The 20,072-nt window shown below is 42.0% G+C and overlaps 1 protein-coding gene across 1 annotated transcript; it reads right to left on the reverse strand.

Moving 5' to 3' along the window:
* Window positions 1-231: 231 nt before the first annotated feature.
* Window positions 232-15,297, reverse strand: rrn3 (RRN3 homolog, RNA polymerase I transcription factor). Its single transcript, XM_028599879.1, has 17 exons — window positions 14,936-15,297; window positions 14,333-14,389; window positions 14,152-14,241; window positions 13,539-13,668; window positions 12,479-12,538; window positions 12,134-12,197; window positions 10,943-11,012; window positions 10,252-10,350; window positions 9,281-9,376; window positions 7,974-8,097; window positions 7,626-7,756; window positions 5,712-5,842; window positions 5,419-5,606; window positions 4,295-4,403; window positions 3,499-3,651; window positions 2,854-2,938; window positions 232-1,479 (listed from the first exon to the last, which is right to left on the reverse strand). The coding sequence occupies exons 1-17, from the start codon at window positions 15,029-15,031 to the stop codon at window positions 1,333-1,335; spliced, it is 1,830 nt and encodes a 609-aa protein (XP_028455680.1). The 5' UTR covers window positions 15,032-15,297; the 3' UTR covers window positions 232-1,332.
* Between the last annotated feature and the right edge of the window lie 4,775 nt (window positions 15,298-20,072).

Raw genomic sequence — 20,072 nt, forward strand, 5'->3', positions numbered from 1 at the left:
TATTAATGACAGCAATGGTGCTGCTGATGCTGAGACGCCAGGGAAGCATTGTCTGTCTGAAGCCATCCATCCAGCTTGTCAGTTGAGAGTTACTGTAAACTGTGATCCTCCAGATTTCCTTCAAATGTCACACTGATCATTTGTGACATTAATTGCACCCATTCTCGCAAAACGGTCGGCCTCGTTGCTGAAGTCCGACAACAGGAAAAAAAAAAATAGCCAATTCAAATGTTTGAATTTAAATAAGTTTATTTAATATTGAAAACAACACATATGCCCCTCCTTATTAAGCTTTGGAGTTGCTGGCAGACAGTTTGATGAACACGGTTTTAAATTTTATATTAAAAACATGATATCGTCAGGATGATCCAAGGGTGCATGTATTGCAGACTGGCTGCATCTCATAATCCTTACGTGATAGCTCCTCGACTCGTCGGTCCTCGGCTGAACCGGAAGTCGTTCTGTCCCTCCTCGGTGAAGACCGTCTCAGAGCTCTTATTTCTTCCACAAGGAGCGAGCGTCGCGGAGGGATCACTGAGGAGCTATGAGCGAGGATAGAGAGAGCATCCTTCCTGGAAGCCGTGCAGCTGAAAGCTGTTGCTGACTCCGCCCACACAGCTGACGAATTCATGGGACGCTTCAGAGGAAAGGATGCCTCATCCCCCTAAAACACATTTGCTCGTTGCCTCTCTCCTCCTACGATTTCCTCACGTCTCTCCCGTGCCTTCTCGGTGGGAGGGACTAAGACGCAAGGAAAGGAGGCAAGTGGAGGAGTCGGTGAGGCAATTTAAGGGTTAGGAGATGCAGCCCATACCATGCAGAGTCAAAACTCTCAGATCTCACCTTTCTCTCTGCACCAGAAAACTCATCATACTGAAGTATGATGAGTTTTCACAAATAAACAAATACAAATGCCTCAAAACAGTATTTTACTGCACACACTATATAACAACGTATCACGCTCAATTCAAACTGAGCTGAATTTTCTCCCATGCAGAACAAAGAGGCCAATGCTGCACCAGTCTATGTAGAGTCCTCTGACCACATGGAGTCTCTCACTGATACTGTTGCTTGCATTGGAGTTTCTGCACATTTTTTGCACATGCCAACATGGCCTGAACTGTGACTGATCATAACTTGAAAAAGTTCAGTCTTGATTGTGTAGACCTATAATTCCCCCCGAAAATAAAACACTGAACTTTTACATTCATTATTAACACAGATGACTGTTGTTGGATGAATAGATCCCGCCACAGCTCTTCCAAGTGTGACATGCTTGTGTCTTCTCCAGTTTGTGTTTGAATCTTTAGAAAGTGAATGTAATGTGCATGATCAGGGTCTCTGGAAGCCGATGGGGGGGGAACCCACGCCGCTCGGGCTGCGGAGGCTCGAGTCGTAGGAGCTGGGTGTCATTCCCACAATGCCCTCGGTCTGGGGCGTCTCCCCGCACAGGAAGTCGTCCTCGTCCTCCCGCGAGCCCTGACACACACACACACACACACACACACACACACACACACACACACACACACACACACACACACACACACACACACACACACACACACACACACACACACACACAGTTTGAAAACCTGGACGATAATGTCCTAATCCAGTACACAACAGGACTTTTCATATTCTCTCATATTTTTACCTACTAAATATACATTTCCATATTTCCATGTATTTTTGCCTATATGATCACATATATTCACTTAAGGCCAATTTATGCTTCTGCGTTAAATCTACATCGGGGCTACGTACATAGGTACGTGGAGACCCTATGCTGTATCCTGACGTCACCTCTCAAAAAATCCACATCCAATCCACATGTCAACGTCCCAGCCAGACAAAGCTCCTCCAGAGCCACAGAACATTTGCACCGGCTGAGTCTCCTCGCTGGGACAGGTTCATCTCAGCTCGGGCTTTGAGACTACAAAAAGACTACGCTGTGGAGTTTGAAAGACAGGCAGGCAGGGTCTAACAAGAAGTCACTATGCTATTGTTTTAGACCATAGTTTAATTGAGTAAATGTCTCTGGGGTTTGGACTGTCGGTGCAGTAAACCCAGACATCAGAATAAGTTACCTTTGTGAAGGGAAAATAGTCAATATTCAAAATAATGGTTAGTTAAAAGGTCCCATGGCATGAAAATTTCACTTTATGAAGTTTTTTAACATTAATATGAGTTCCCCCAGCCTGCCTATGGTCCCCCAGTAGCTAGAAATGGTGATAGGTGTAAACCGAGCCCTGGGTATCCTGCTCTGCCTTTGAGAAAAGGAAAGCTCAGATGAGCCGTTTTGGAATCTGCTTGTTATGAGGTCATAACAAGCAAGGTTACCTCCCCTTTCTCTGCTTTGCCCGCCCAGAGAATTTGGCCCACCCATGAGAGAGAGACATCATGGGTTTCAAACGAGAAAAGTGGCAGTTGGTCAAGGCCACACCCCCACCCTCCACCTTGCCCCTCCCACTCTCCTCCTCAATAGCTTCAGACACAGAAATGACACATCCTAAGGAAAGGTCATTGTGGGACTGGCTCTAGTGGCTGTAATTCTGCACCAAGGCTGAATTTCAGGAAAGAGACTTCAGATACAGTATTAGGGGACCACTAAGGTCTATATAAAAGAGACTTCAGATACAGTATTAGGGGACCACTAAGGTCTATATAAAAGAGACTTCAGATACAGTATTAGAGGACCACTAAGGCCTATATAAAAGCATCCAAAGAGCACCATGTCATGGGACCTTTAAAGCTCTGGTTCTTCAAAAACCTGGCAAGTCCCCCAACCTAATGTCAGTGCATTAGGAAACGCTAAAGTACTGAACCTTGCCCACCCTTCTGTCATCTCACCTGTTGTCCCGTTTTGGTGGGAAGCAGCTCTGCATCAGATAGTTCCTCCCAGACCTGGTACAGAGGCTCAATCAGATGACCGGACCTGCACACACGCACACACACACACAGGTCAGCTACTAGTTCCAACGGCAAGAATTAAGGTTCATTTCACAGATCATCCCTTCAAAAGATTGAGATTCTCTGCTGTAGAGTTTTTCCTTTAATCCTGATGCAAAAAAAAAAAAAAAGCATACAACGGGTTCCAACACGTTTGTATTTCTTCAGAGAGGTAAAGGTATAATATGCAGGAATTTCCTAAAAACATGTATAGACTAACATAAAAGTACTCCCTCTCAATCATCACTTAGGGGGTGTCTGTATCTGCAGAGACGTGTGTTTGCAGTGTGAAAGCAAACCGAACACAATGAACCAAAGAAGTCAAACTCTCTGTACCACGCTGAATGGCAGAGCATCATTATTTGCCCCATTGTGTTAAATCAAATGGCTTTGCATCGCACTGCATCGCAAGTAGGGGCCCAATCAGATCGCATGGAATCGGTGGCTGCTGCATAATATATCTTCTAATGCATCGTGATGGGTACAGCAGCCTACACACGATCTGCGGCAAAACCACAAGGGAGGGGTCGCAATCAGCCGGCGTACCTCCTGAGCAGGTAGGGGTCGAAGGGGAAGAAGCTGTCCAGAGGGTTGGTGTTGGTGGTCACACTGTCCCCCCCGGCAGAGCTGCGGACCACCGGCAGCACGTGGCGGTTGTTCCTCTCTATGATGGTGTAGCAGAACACCACCTGATACGTCCTGCAACAAAACAACACCAACAGCAGCGGCCGCTGCCGTGACTGACCAGGGACGGACACTTCCAACAGCAGTCTCATTCTGGACTGTGGCAGGGCCGCACAATATATATCGTTTTCTCATCGTCATCACAATATCAACTGGCGCCATAAACATCGGGACACATATTACGAAAGACACTCCGAGGTTTTTTTTGTGTTAGTTGTCTGAGAGAATATCTGTAGAAAACTGCGCTTCATAATGTAACTGTTATTCCATGTTCAATTTGTTCAATAAAAGAATGTTGGAAATTATTTCCTTTTATTTGTTTTAAATTCAACAAGCAATTTGTTATATTTGAGAAGAATACTGAGAGCAGCATCTACAGAGCAACATGACAGGATGAGGGCTGCTGCAGCCGTAAACTCTCTCTCTCTCTCTCTCTCTCTCTCTCTCTCTCTCTCTCTCTCTCTCTCTCTCTCTCTCTCTCTCTCTCTCTCTCTCTCTCTCTCTCTCTCTCTCTCTCTCTCTCTCTCATGAAGCCGACAGCAAAGCCTAACTTTACTTTGAATGTTATTATACTACCCTCGTCCTAAAATGGTCATCCGTGGATACTAAAGTACTTCCTTGTTTTATTAAAATGCAAACTGAAATGTAAAGGGGGTACCTGGTGATGGCAGCAAACATGCTGGTGACTGCAGGAAGGCACACTTTAAGGGGGTTCAGCTGACACATCACCAGCCGCTCCAGGTTCAGACTCTGCAGGTACTCCAGACCTGAGACACAGACACACACACAGACACAGACACACACGCACAGACACACACGCACGCACAGACAGTGACTTTGGATTCTTTCAACTGTTATTGCTTGTTACAAAACGAGATGTCTGATATTATTATCTGATGTGGATTTGCTGCCATGTTTTCCATTTTTGGGCTGTTGGTTGGAAAGGTTAGCTGCTTAAAAAAAATAAAAAACATCTCATGACTGATTTTCAGTTCAATGGTTTGCTAAAATATATTTAACAAATAAATGTTCATTGAATGTGTGATATTGAACCTGACTGACCGGAAGCTTTTCCATTTTCAAACTGTAAGCAGCTAATATTTTCTGCTCTCTTGTCCTAATCAACATGTATAATCAATAATTCATATTTCTTGCTTGCAATTCTTCCTAAAAAGGTAAAGTAACCTGAACTGAACCTTGGTGTAAATGTGGTTTCAGCAATTAGTGTTTTTGTTAATCACTTATCAAGCTATAATAAGAAAACGACGGCACCAACACATCGCTATGATCATGAAGATGCACGTAAATGCCAGACGACAACAATTTTTGCTTTCTAAAATAGCCGTCATATTTCGCTGGTATATTAAATTTAAAAGTCTCTTGTCTCCTCGTTGGTCCACTTATATCTGTCTTTGTTGGAACCCGCCATGTCTGCAAAGGAAATTACCTCAAACTTCTTGGCTTTATGGCCAGTTGCAACCATAAAATGACCTAAAGTGTAATCGCAATTCATTATTTATTCGGCAAATAACGTTTCCATCAGCGTTTGTTGCACAAACCGGTAACCAATTAAGAAAAAATCCGATGAGATATCGAACCTACAAACTTTGTGTTGATGTTCATAAATACTAATTGAATTTTGACTGTTTTCATAATTCACTTTTCATTCAATATTACTTAATTCGCAAAAAAAAATGGGTGGATGGAAACATGGCTAGTGATTCCAGTAAAAGCTTCCTGTCAGGGCAGTAAATGGTCATGTTTGATTGGCAGGTGATGTACCTTTCTTCATGTTGCCCTCCAGCATGGCTCGGTGTCTGAAGATGAGTGTGTAGAAGATGGCCTGGCAGGCGGTGTAGAAGGGCCCGTGCAGGCTGATGTCGCAGCAGGCCTGCCTGCCGCTGTTGTCCTGGCTGTCAATGTAGCGATGGGTCCAGGAGAGCAGCAGGTCTAAACAGCCCCGCACAGTGCTGCAGGGTGGGGGGGGCAGGCACACTGAGTTAGAACAGCAGCAGGATCAACATGGGCACAGAGGAATAAACTGCTCACTTTGGCTCCAAGCAGAGTGAACTCACAGCACAGGGATGAACTTGGCCCGGGCCAGGAAGCTCCCCAGGTATCCGGCAGCAGCCTGGCGCAGGACAGCAGGCTGAGAGGGACTCTGCAGGATCTTCCACAGGTGATCCAGGAAGGCCTCGGCCAACGCCTGGGACACAGGAAATACGATACATACAGGACTCCAAACAGGACTCATCTCACAAGCAGGACAGCGACAGAGTGCATCGTGCCGTACTCTGAAAGCCACGCCCACCGGAGGGGAAAACAACAGAATCATTCCTAAAAGCTGCTGTGTGGTGATATACACTACTTACAGGGTAAATAACTCAGAACTTAAGTTTTTATAAGCTGCTGACCCTAAAACAGACCTTCTATGAAGACAAAAGTGGACACAGATGTGAAGAATCAGCAGTTTGCTTAGTGTCAGGATCCCACAGTCTCCCCATTTTCCCTGCTGATCCCTTACGTCTGTGACCACTTTAGTCTTCATAAAAGCTCAGTTTTTCAAGCTGGCAGCTTATAAAAACTAAGTTCTGGGTTCTTTACATAGTTGATACTGAATATCACCACACCGCAGCTTTGAGGCATTTTTCTGTTGTTTTCTAGCAAACGGAATTGACGGGGAGGAAACCTTTATGCGCTCCGTCTTTATGTTCATCAAAGTAGATGAAACAACTAAATTAGACCTCCTTCATAAATAAGCATTCATTTTCTTAAGTGTATGGGAATAGCAGCATAGGGGATTCGTGATTAGGCAGTTTACATTTGATTGTGGGTTGGTGTAATATACAGCGAGTGTTTGGACAGTGAGTGGAACATTTTGTAACAGCCGGAGAACAATTTTTAATTTATAATGTCACTGTCAGCCAGTGATAGAATGATAACTGCCTGATGACAAATTATTTTCAATTGGACACTTAAGATGCATTCATTGATTTGTGGCTACTTGGAGCACTGGAACACAGATATTATCATAGACTGTAAAATGAATGGACGTAGCATCGGTGATGTCACCCATTGGTTTATGGACTGCTGTTGAAGCCTCGAGTTTGGCGATAGGGATGTCGCCATCTTGTTTTTTGTTTTTTTTAACTGAACGCGACGGTTTTTGATGAGAGGGTAGAGCTGCGGAGGATGACTTGGCCAAGCCAGTGTTCTTTATGTTTGCCGTGCGCTAAGCTACATGGAAGGTTGCTGATTTTCAACCGTCTGACGCGAGTCATCCAGCAGAGAATTACCAGCGGGTAAACACAGAGCCATTCATCTGCATGTACAGCAGAACAGGAAATCTGCAGACATCCCCTTAAGTTACCAGCTAACGCTAGCTGTAGCTAGCTTGGATGGCAGAACAAGACATATATAGGCGACCAAAATGTTCCACTCTACTTTGAGGAATCGAAAAGACACAGTGAGAGGGTCAAAGTTTAAGATGAAAACACAGACAACGGCCAAAAACAAGTTGAGGTCAATTTTAATGTCCACAGTGTTAAAATGGTTAGCATTGCCAAGCCTCTGTCCTGATCAACAGGTTCAAAAGCATCCCCTACTTTATGGTCTATTTTAAAGCTATAGTGAGTAGTTTCTGTCTCCCCCATGAGGAATTCTAAGTAATGAAAACTAACTGTAAGCGCATCCGCATGATACAAACCTTGCGTGACCGCGCACCGCCCTGTCCTGTCCTCTATTCTATTAAAGCTCAGGTTTGGTCTCCACCCACTCCTGTATGAAATATCTGACTCTTTAGCAGCTAAATGCTCCACTCTGTTCATCAGTCAGTCTCTAACTGTGTCTGTTGGTCCAAGTCAAGTCACCTGACCTGAGTCCAACTAATCAGGAGTCTCACTGCTGAAGACCAGACTGAGGGCTAAATGCTACATACTGCCGTTTCCTATCATTACACATACACCATGCACAGTGTGGGAAGTACTGACCACTCTGAAGCTGCAGAGGTAAAAGAGTATGTACTGGACATGGCAGGAAGCATGTGTTGGCAGAATGAGCTTGTCAAACACGCTCAACAAATCTCTGTACAGATCCTTAGTCCTTTCCGCACTAAGAGAGCCTGAGAGACAGAAAACAAAGGAAAGAAGAGGGTGACACACTTAACAGCCAAAAACATTCACTTCACAAGGGTGGCCTAACTCTATGAAAATCGGAATCAGCCTAGAAAGTTGTAATCGGTGCATCTCTAGTTGTGTGAAATGCTTTGAAACATATTTCACTCAGTTATCGGTCAGCCCTGTTACGGGAAATGTGTAAAAGCGGTGTTATTCAGGTACCGTTGACGTGGCAGAAGTCCTTGATATAAGCCATCAGAACCGCCATGAGACTGTCCAGCCTGTCAGCCACCGGGTGGGCCATCACAGTCGTCCTACAGGGACCATCTGCCGACATGTCCTCGTCCTGACAGACACAAACACACACACAAACAGTATTATTATTCGTCACACACAACTGCAGTAAGTGTATTGAAATTCAAACTCGGCATTTAACCCATCCGAAGCATTAGGAGCAGTGGACGCATACAGCAACTTGGAGTACAGTGTCTTGGCGAGGCTGGGATCGAACCACCAATCTTGTGGTTGAGGGCCGATCCGGTCTACACTCTGAGCCACATGCCACCCCCATACAAATACAACACACCCTTTCTACACTGTGCAGTCACATTTCTTCACATTTTCAGTTATCTAGCGTGATGTATGGATACTATATACTTTCTTGCAGACATTTCATTTATTTCAACTTGCTCTGCCCCAGCGTACGGTATATGCATATGTTGTGTGTAACCGGTAGTGTTTTATAAAAAACAAACACATTTATGTAATATATAAGTAACTAATTCAGTCATATTATTACCTTTTACCAAATATTAATAACAATAGAATGACTGAGCAATATGTCAATATGATATGGACATCGAAATGGATATCGTCTTAAATGTTGGATGTTGATTATTTATCAAAACTATCATTCTGATATTTAATTTTTTTCCCCATATTGCCCACCTCTAAACAATAGTGACTATAATAATTATCATCATTATAGTACTGATAAACTATATGATAATCAGCAACATCATGGTACTAATAAACTGAATATTAATAATGACCTTCATCATCATCCTTAAAAATGATAACAATAGGAATCATCCTCATCCTATTGATTATAGTCTGTGTATTAATCCATCTCCATCCGCTTATACGGGGTCAGGTCGTGGGGGCAGCAGCTCCAGCAGGGGACCCCAAACTTCCCTTTCCTGAGCCACATTAACCAGTGTATTAATATTAATAATTATTATTATTATTACTGTATATTGATAACAATCGCCTCCTTGAATGAGGTGTCTTCAAATCCCCAGGTATTAAAACTGATGTTATAACAAATACATTTTCAGCAATTAGCACACTTATATTTGCTGTCCTTTCTAGTTATTTAGTTTATTTATGGTCATTCAAATCATTCTTTTACATCTACCTTTTCTATTCTATATTAACCTTTTTTTATATGGGAATAACCTTAATATAATGTGCTGCAAGTAAATCTGCCCCAGACCCAGAGGAATCCTCAGACCAGTGCTGGTTGTTACCATGTCAAAGAGTCCTTCCTCAGTCGGTTCCTTCGCCCGCTGGTTCTGCACCGCGTTCTCTTCTGCCTCCTCGATGTCTGAACGGGACGCACTCACCTGCAATATAGCGCACGCACAGTTACAGACAGGAGCAGACACACACACACACTGTTACAGACAGGAGCAGACACACACACACTGTTACAGACAGGAGCAGACACACACACACACACACACACACACACACACACTGTTGCAGACAGGAGCAGGCAGACACACTTGAACAGACAGGAGCAGACACACACACACAAACACACACACAGTTACAGACAGGAACGGACACACACTGTTACAGACAGGAGCAGACACACACACTACTACAGACAGGAACAGACACACTGTTACAGAGCAGGCAGACACACACAATATTACAGACAGGAGCAGACACACACTACTACAGACAGGAGCAGACACACACAATATTACAGACAGGAGCAGACACACACACACTACTACAGACAGGAGCAGACACACACAATATTACAGACAGGAGCAGACACACACACTACTACAGACAGGAGCAGACACACACAATATTACAGACAGGAGCAGACACACACACTACTACAGACAGGAGCAGACACACACAATGTTAAAGACAGGAGCAGACACACACAATGCTCTCATCATGTCCATCTAGAGTAGCTAAAAGACATTACACACTTTTCTAATGATTAAATAACATGCAAACTCAATGTAGCTATTGAAATAGATTAGATAGGCACAACAGGAAACATCTTTAATCATGAAATGCTTCTTCCATGTCCTGCTAGAAATACAAAGGACCTAAAGCTCACTGCAGACAAACATGGACTTTGTATTACTATATTATGGGGCCACCAGGTTTCCTGTCTTGAGAGGAACATATCCAACTTCCACAGAGCCAACCCCCCAATCTGCCATGTAAATGGGTTCACAGTTTACCCACTTACATCCAGTTTGAGCATCTTTCCGATGATCAACTCCAGAACGTCTCGTCGAATTGACGGTATGTACACGGTCACCCTCAGGACGTTGTGGACGTAACACTCCTGTGGAGAGCAACAAACTATCAATCAACAAAACACCACTGGGTTAATGCACAATTTACTGGCTCATTATGGGGGCGTTTTTGGGCAGTTTGCAGATGATCTGCATCAGCTTTTTATTTGCCTGATAACCGATAAAAAAAAATTTAAAAAAACGAGTGACACTTACTGACAGAAGTGTTATGTCATAAACGTTCATGACAGTGTCATGTCACTCTTATGTAGATACCTTCAAGTAAAGTGTAACCAAATATACACTACATGTATGTATAATGGGCATCAGGTCTGAGAAACAAATGAAAAGGATGTTTGTGTGGCAGGGAAAGTGACCATCAGTGCTGCACTGAAACAGCCCGAACTAATCCGATTCCACTGGCACGGTCTCATGGCGGCTGAACCTCTTCATTACCGCCCCACAGGCTAAGAGGTTTGTTTCCTCATTCAAGTAACCGCATGTTTTCTGGGTGGTGAGGCCACCATCAACCATGTGCTGCTGTTTGAGACCACCCTCAAAAGTGTGATGTGGTACAACAATCACGACTGCGCCATGTCGGCAGTCATGTATGAAGTGAATCAGAACTCAGTTGCCTCTCACCAGTGTTCTGGAGGATTTCTGTATAAAGGGGAAGTTCTCGTGAAGAATGGGCATCAGAAAGCGACTCGTGCTGAAAGAAGAGGACAAACCTTTACAGTACAATACAGGACGAATTACAAGGGCAGGGACTTAAACACATAAACATTATGTCTTACATTAACCCCCTAACCCTTTGGTATCGGAAGCCTTACATACATACATACCTGCATACATTACATAGAGTACATGTGTGCATTTATGGGATTTTGTGATAAAGAATGGTATATATGGTAAGTATTACTATGAATGGCCCCCTTATACTAAACAGTTTTGCAAGTTCTGTATTGTGGAAGAATTATTTTCTCCCTGTTCTTTTGTTTAGTTTTGTCACAGTTCTTATTCCTAGTAAAGGTTATCCTTAAGATATACAGTACATGATAGATAGATATGTTTTATAGGGGGCTATTTACCAAGACGGTGGCAAATCACCTTCAGTCTCCCGTTTCTATATTAGTGGTCGAAGACTACAGATGTAAATGAGCCCAGCTGTAGTTCATCTGATTAAAACTAACCTGTCTCACGACGGTCTAAACCCAGCTCACGTTCCCTATTAAAGTGCTGCTAAATAACATCTGATGGGGACTGTTATGACATTTTTGACACTGCAAGCATACATTCATTGGTAAAATAGCCTGATGTCTTTGTAGTGTTCTGCTGTGCTTGTTTCTTGTTTGTATAACAGAAAAGCTTTAAATGAAATATATATATATATATAAAAAAAAAAACACTCTAACTCAGTGGTTCCCAACCTGGGGTCCGGGCACCCCCAGGGGGGCAAAAAGATCACAAGGGGGCGCGAGTCTTTATCTGGTTTGAGGTTGAGGTAAAAAAAATTGTTAAATAAATTATGATAATACACTAGAATATATAATGTATACAAAAGTCAGTATGAAAACTGTCTATTTTGTTGTATCCTCGTTTTTCCTGTCGCCACGGCATCACTATTTTATGAATGAAACATGGCGGAGAAACATAACAGTGCTGATAACTGCTCTGTATCAAAAAGAAAGTAAAGCTCTATCTCGAGAGTTACCTCAACCCGGTTTCGGGGGGGGCTCAGCTTTTCTTAGACATGAGTAGGGGGGGCGCCAAGGAAAAAAGGTTGGGAACCACTGCTCTAACTAATACAAGAAGACAAAACAAGAGACTTACGATGGGACGTATCTGGTGATGAGCTGCAGCGCCTGGTGACACTGATCAAAGTTTCGGGGGAGATCTTAACAAATCAAAAGGAGAAGAAAAGAGTTTGTATTTACCATTTATTATTCAACCATTTGTATTTATCCAAAGAATTAGAAGAGAGGATGTAAGCTGTTCTCTAACGCTGCCCTGCTTCACATCCACACTTCTCCCTGTCCTTCCTTTTCCACCATCCCAATATTCGCCCAATTACACACCTCGGTCAGATATAAAACCGAACCACGCGAGGTTTCTGGTGTTTGAAACAAACATTTAATATGTTGAAAAGTCACTTGAAATAACAGGGAGGACACCTACTTTCATCTTCGTCATCTGAATCCGAGATATCCACCCCCGCTTCACAGATGGTCACTCTCTCTGGAAACGAGAAACACACACATTAAACAATATCCGCGAGTCACTGATGCTGGGATACAGTAAAACGCATTATATGGCCACTAGGGTTGCACAATATATATAGGTTTTTTTCTATTCGTCATCGCAATATCAACTGGCGTAATAAACACATCGCGAAAAGCCTGCGACATACAGCGAAAGACACTCAAAGACTTTTGTGTTAGGTGATAGAAAATATCAGCAGAAAACTGCACTTTAAAATGTAACTGATTCTTTTATTAGTGCTGCCTTTTATATTCAATTCAACTTTCAAGTAGTTGAATTAAAAAGAACGACGGAAATGATTTCCTTTCATTAGTTTTAAATCAAAAAGCGATTTGTGGCCGGATTGGATCAGTGGGTAGAGCAGGCGCACATACACTGAGAGGTTTATGCCTCGACGCATAGGTCCATGGTTCAGACCTGTGACGATTTCCTGCATATCTTCCCCCCTCTCCCCTTTCTCACCTAGCTGTCCTATCAAATAAAGGCAGAAAAAAGCCCAAAAAATAATCTTAAAAAAAAATCAACAAGCAATTTCTTGGATTTTAGCAGAATACTGAAAGCAGCTGAACTGAGTACACTTTAATAGAGGTTTATTTATCGCAAGTTATATTGTTATCCTTTGCCTTCAGATGTAAACTCACACTTTAATGAAAACCAAGGTTGGAAATTAACGGTTTTGCCCACCTGCCACTGTGGCTGGTGGATTCCAAAATCTACCAGCCACTCAATAGATTACTGTTGCTTTTGTTGGCTGCAGAGTGCAGGTAATTGAGTGCCCACTTGGTTGCCAGCATTTGGCTGGTGGCTGATGCTAATTTTCTAACCCTGCTAACATAAATCGCTGACAGTCAGGCAACAGACCAATGATGTTAAGATAACCAACAATACTTAACTACCGACACCGTTGTGAGAGCTTGAATTCTGCATTTTATTGTAAAAACTCAGGATTATTCTACCAGCAGTGAAGGGCACCTACTGGGCGTGAAGTGGGAGACGACCATCCTGAGGCAGGCACACAGGTACACAGTCTGGGCTGAGACCAGGTTCCCCAGGAAGGCCATGTACTCCTCCACCACAGCCTGGCTCCGGCCCACCCACGGAAGCCTCTAGAAAAACAAACACACACACAAATACACACACACACACACACACACACACACACAATAATTAAACAAGTGCCTGAGAAAATAAAAATATTTCAGAGGTTTAGGTGCAGCACCTAAACGGAATGAATGTAACTAAAATACTTTTCTCAGACCTAATGATTGTATTATTAAGAGACGCCAAATGACCACAGAGACCCAAAACAACCCTAAAGTAAACACAAATGACCAAAAAGACACAACACGACTACAAAGAGACACAAACTGTATTGGGAATTTGCATTTTTTTTTTTAAACGTAACATTTTGTTGAGGAAGGACGCCTATGACTTATATATATATATATATATATCTTATTGACGGACTAATGATGTCAGCTCTTAACGTGGTGCAGGTCCCCATTGGGGTTTTTCCAGGCAGTTGAATATGATGAGCTACAATGAGAGCACTCTTTGAGCTTTCAACCGTCTTGACTTTCCATTCTCACCAAGATAGTGTAGATGAGCTGTTCATGGTCCTTGGTCAGCTGGGTCACTGAACTCCGAAACTCTTGTAGCCAGTTGATGATCTGAGCATCCTGTCAGAGGAGAGAGAGAGAGAGAGCTGACAAACCCACAGTAACACCACAGATCCCAGGTCAGCTCAACCACATTGATGCTTTACTCTACCCTTATATCAGGATCAGCCAGCTGATGTTTCAGCAGCTCGTAGTCACTCGAGTCTCCCTGCAAACAAGAAGAGAAACAGCTAATTAGGGCTGTGCAACTAATCAGAATTTTAATAGTGATTACGCTTTCGGCTCCTAATGATCACAAAAACAGAATAATCGAGAAAAACAATTATTTGCACATCTTATTTTGTCTTGTGCTGTGAATGAAGAAGAAACAATTTTCAAATGGGAAAAGTATGAAGGGAAATGTCACAGTTAAAGGCATTTTCAATGTTGATTTGTTTAACTTTTCCATTGTTTTTAACTTCAATAATAGCAACATCTTTCCAAAAGTCAAAGAGTGACTGTGGTAAGTAATCGGTATTTTAATATTGACCAAAATAATTTTGATTATGATTTTTTTTTTTTTCATAATCGAGCAACCCTACAGCAGTACCCGGTGTCCTTGTTAATGGAACGTTAGCAACAAAAAGCTTTCATTCATTAATAAATTAATTAATTATGTAAGCGTTCGAATAGCTAGCTGACGTTACCGAGCATCACTTAAATACAGTCTCAACTGTTTTAACAGTAAGTGGGCTGACATTACGTTACCACTCACCCGTTTGTGTTTAGCTAACGTTTCCGCAACACTGCCTCCAAATCTGACGGTCTTAACCGGAGGAGAGTTCAAAAAGTCCCGAGCGTCTATCTCCATATTCCCCTGCACTCATGAGAAAAAGTAAGGTTAACGGTTGTTTGGCTACGCTAACGTTAGCTGTCCTTACGCTAGAAGATCCAGCTCAAGAGGAAAAGACGAAATGGTTTCATCTGTATTCGGTTTGCTAATTAATAGTCGAAAGTTTAAGGACAATTTGAATGTCTTTTGTACAGTTATTACAGTGTTTTGAAAAAGAACGGCCCGACTAGCGCATGTGTTCACGACCGGAAGTACACCCCTTGTTTACGGAAGTGAATACAGGACGCCGGCGCCGCATTCAAAGTCTTCCCATAAGATCGACTTATAGTGTAATAGGTTCCGGTTGGCCTTTGGCGCACATGTACTGTATGGTGTTTCGTAGCGAAGGGTAATAATTAACACATACGCACCACACTATTAGGCTTTGGAGTCGCTGGTAGACAGTTTGAGAAACACGGTTTTGAATTTTAAATTTAAAAAAACATATTAAACTAAATCTGGACCACTCTTTGAGAAATACTGTCTCTGGTATATTTTATGTCTGTACTCACTCATTTAACTTTGGACTCAAATTTCTTTATAAAAATTGGGAGACTCATAGGGTACTGGTTCCTATAACAGAATGATGGTCATTTTTTGAGTCAAACAACATGGAAGTTGATAACGTGATAAAATTGTTGTGTCTTTTGGGCAAATATTATATTCACATTCTTCAGCTTTTTCCTAACAAAAACTTTTGTTATGGTGAAATTCAGACACTCTATGACTATGAACATTATGGACAACATTGTCAGATGATTTAAGTTGGTTATTGTTATAACTAAGCTGTAAATGAATGTGTACATTGTATACATACTCCCTTTACTGTTCCTTCTTTGTATTATTATTATTATTATTATTATTATAATACTGGGTTGGTAATAAAGTCTGTGGTGAAGCCTTCTTTGATACAGTGTTTGGGAGGCTCCAAGGGTGTAACTTTGGGTTCAACATTGGGGGGGTTGAGATCTCCAACTATCTAGGGAGGTCCCGGGACATGTCTGTATGGATTAATAAAGGGCAAAAATGTAAGACAAGAGGACGATCAATTACTTTATGTCCTATGGTCTTGTGATAAGGTCCAGGAAGTTTCGGACCGGGGTAGATGATAACCTATGTCAGATTGCAGGGAGATGGGTCAATCCTAGACAGGATGAATGAGAACACAAGAAGCTGTGTCCAGACTAGTTTAATGATAGCCAGACAGATTATTTTAAGAGGATGGAAGAATGAAGGCGTGCCGTCAATCCAGGAGGGGGCTTGTGAGATGGGTAGGGCGTTTGAAAAAAATGTCATATAAACGGTTTGCCAGATTGGATGTCTACACTAGAAAATGGGGAAAGTAGCTGAACTTTCTGGAGGACTCCTAAGAAGCTTTGTGCTGGGGAGAGATGTGTATGATGGGCTTATGGTGTTGTCATTTACACATGTTTATTTGGCTTATGTTTTTTTATTGTCTATTTTGTTATTTTGTTGAATTATGTTAAATATTGTAGTTACTGTGTCATCTTTTCTTGTATTTTGTCTGAGTGGGTGGTGGTGACGAGGGGGGGATTTGTTCATGTTGCAATTTCTTTGTTTTGTATTTTGTAAAACAAATGACAAATAAAAAATAGTTCATCAAAAAAAAAAAAATTTGTTTTACATTTAATGCAATTATATTTAGATGTGTTAACTTTATGGACTTGTTATAAGTTGTCACATTAAATGTGTAAATCCCCATTCCACGTTGAAAGCGGTTGAATGGAATTCTTTATAGCGTACTTGTAGAATCACTAAAGCAGACAGAAGGTTTTTAAGTCAGAGGAAACAGCATAATAAATAGTATCATAAAGTCACGCTGGTTCCAAAGGTTAGACACTGAGGCTTGTTATCAACATGGGTGGGAACAAAGAACCTGCTGCGTTGGGTTGGCCAGTTACGCCTCTTTTTTTTCCACAGCAGTATTCTGATCACCAAAGTCATGTATGGATTACATCATATATTCATATTCAGTTTTCCCCTGCTGTAACATGTTGGCTGCTTCAACAACTTAAGGCCCTGACACACCAACCTGATAACCGCCGTCGGACAGTCTGGTGAGGTCGGTGACTCCAGTCTGTTCGGTGTGTTCCGTGCCGTAGTCAGTCTGAGGAGCCGTTGGCCTTCATTTGGGCCGATTTGACATGTTGAATCGGAAGGCGGGCAGTCGGACTCAATGGCCAATCTGATTGGGGGAGCGCTAACCCGGAAATGATGAGCGGGATGAGCGTGACTGATGTCTCTTAAAATCAGACAAAAATCTTTTAAACTGACCTTTGTCGATCTGAAATGAAGACAGACTCAGCAACCGCATGGCCTATTTCTCGCTTAAAATGTTTTCAGAAACACGTTTCGGTGAACTATCTTCATAAAATATGAGATTGCATTCCAAACGAGCCGCCATTATGCTCCGTTGTTAAATCCGGGAGCAGCCAGACCCATGTGACGCATTTGTCCAATCAGCTGCCGGTTTTCATTTTTTGGGCAACAATGCAGATTAGCGCCGTCAGTCTGACTGCCTTTTCTGCTGAAGGTATCAGAGCCTTTAAATTGCCCAGAAGGATCAGTAAGTCCCAACTAACAGGTAACATAGAAATCCTAGTCTTCATCAGTCTTTAGTAAGGTAAGGGCCACAGCAGAAACCCTTGTGTTTTCTTCTCATTGACCATGAACTTGTTGTCCTTCGGGGTTAAAAATAAAAAAATTAACTTTTTGCGCTTTTTCCTGATGTTTTTGACACTTTATTTTTTTTAAAACAATTTGGTCACTTATATGCATCACTAACACCAACTTGTGTTGGTTTAATAATACATTTTACACTTATTCTTGGAACATTGGTCAACAAACCTCATTTATGTGAAATTGTACCTAGTGTTTTGGTTAAAAAATAAAAATAAAAAACAGAAATCATGATTTATTTTGACTATTTTAAATAGTTCAGATCAAAGGATGTTGAGTGGATCACAGACTGGTTTATGTCAAAGTTTAGTCAGGATACAGTTTTTTTCAAATGTTATAAAATGCATTCATTTTACCTGAAGAACGTTGTGTGGAACCATCCATGTTATTTTTGGGCAATTTGGTTGAAAGAAACCCATATTACTGGTATTAAAAACTTTCAAAACATAACACAAGGGTTCAGCGGAGGGGATTCAGAGGATCATTGTCTGTAGGTTCATCTTTATGAGCAACCCCTTTACAAAGCCACGTTGTTTTCACACTGTCATGTAATACATAGTTAGAATAAGAATATTGATTACAGCTGCCAGAGACAAATGTGTTACAGTATTCTAACCAGGAAGTTGTGAAAAGTGTGATGACAACTGCAACTGATGTCAACTGCAGGAAGTTTGGGTCAATCTATCTCATGATGATGACATGGGAAATCAGTTGTCTGCTCAAAACGTTAGAATTAAAACAAGACTAAGTTAAAACCTACAGGTATATGACTGGGCCGTGTGTGCTAAATTGGGGCCAAATTGTTCTAGGTATAGTCACCAGCAGGTACCATTTTAGTGCTGAAGCTCCCCTAAACTAGCTTAAAAAAAGAATTGCTAAAAAACTGTGTTAATATATTGTGAGTTCTCCTCTGGGAATACCCCAGCATTGTGAAAACCAAACCGAGAATCTAGATGCCGAAATCATTCAAAAAAAAAAGATTCTGAGCCATTTTCAGAAAATAGTGCTTGTTAGTCAAAAGTTATTGGTACTGCATATTTGGGAATGGATAAATATCCGATTCAATTTATAATACATTAAAGCATTTAAGTAATTTTTCTTAGAAATGTTGCTGTCTTTCTAGTTACATAATTCAGAGTTTCCCCTACCATGATGGTCCAAAATGATGTTTAGCACTGTAGAATAACGTTTTAAAAAACTATGTTAGAAAAGCTCTGATCCTAGACTCGCCCCTGGGCACTGGTAGTGTCTATAATGTGAATTCCTGGATATTAAATGTGTATCTGCAATGTTCTGTAGCATATGACATGCTTAAGCTATGTTGGAGTCAAATAATTGAGGACCGCTTTAATTTCATAAATTCAACAATATAATCATGCTTTTTTAACAACTTGTTGTTCTGTAGTTGCCAGTGACAGAAATCATCGCATTAGAATCGCACAAGACAAACCATGCGTATGGCAAAAATGAACTCAAATCTCATTTAAATGTAATCCGTCTTTTCTGTATTTGTCTCTCAGCACACGAATAACATGTCATTTCACTTGAAGAATGAATCCCCATTGATGTGAGCTATTCCTGGATAATGAAAGATAATGTAGCTGTTCACTTCATTACATGTCCCACATACTGGCAGTCCACCATGATAAGTCTCATTGCGATCAAAACCTCTTTTATAAAAGAGACTGTTAAGAATTTGCGCGCCTAGCTTTGCTGCAGCTGCTGTAAAAAATGCTCTTATCCTCCTGAGCATTCTGGCCCTTTAACCGTTGAAACATGAAGGTGACAGATCAGAGGGGAGCCCAGGGTCTCCTTGTGGATTTACTGCTGACATAATTCTCCTCACTCCCCTTGTTGGCGTTGGTGTCCATCTTACTGTGCTGGCATTCAAGCGTTACATCCTGTAGGAAAAAGCCATCCTTAGCTTTTTTGGTGTGTCAGCAGGCCCAGGGTCAGGGGGTGGGATCCAGTCTCCTTGCTCTGTCAGGAAACCATGCAGGAAGTCAGCAGCAGTGATGCTCCATGCTCTCCGTCAGCATCTGGTCAGATGAACTGGGTTCCTGTAGGCACTCTGCTGGGCTTGAAGTTGAAGTGTGAACATGGATCCTTGTTAGAGGTCGACCGATATGGGGTTTCCCTGGGCGATGCTGATGCCGATCTGGACCTGGACCCCTTAAACAGATGAAGTCATCAGGCTGAATGACTTCATCAGCAGGAACCTGGAGGCTGCTTTCATCTGTGAATAAAATGGCTGTGACAAGCCGACACACTGCCTTGCGAAAGGTCATATTATTGTTTTCATTGCTGGGCAATGTCTAGG

This window comes from Perca flavescens, chromosome 15 (genome assembly GCF_004354835.1).
Source record: "Perca flavescens isolate YP-PL-M2 chromosome 15, PFLA_1.0, whole genome shotgun sequence".
Taxonomy (NCBI): Eukaryota; Metazoa; Chordata; class Actinopteri; order Perciformes; family Percidae; genus Perca; species Perca flavescens.

What these genes read in the sequence shown, in the direction of transcription:
- rrn3 (XM_028599879.1), bottom strand. Translation starts at nt 15,031, where the DNA reads ATGGAGATAGACGCTCGGGACTTTTTGAACTCTCCTCCGGTTAAGACC. An exon ending in TTCAGATGACGAAGATGAAA is followed by an intron (nt 12,198 to 12,478) that starts GTAGGTGTCCTC and finishes TGATTTGTTAAG; the next exon opens with ATCTCCCCCGAAACTTTGAT. An exon ending in GGAGGGCAACATGAAGAAAG is followed by an intron (nt 4,404 to 5,418) that starts GTACATCACCTG and finishes TCTGTGTCTCAG; the next exon opens with GTCTGGAGTACCTGCAGAGT.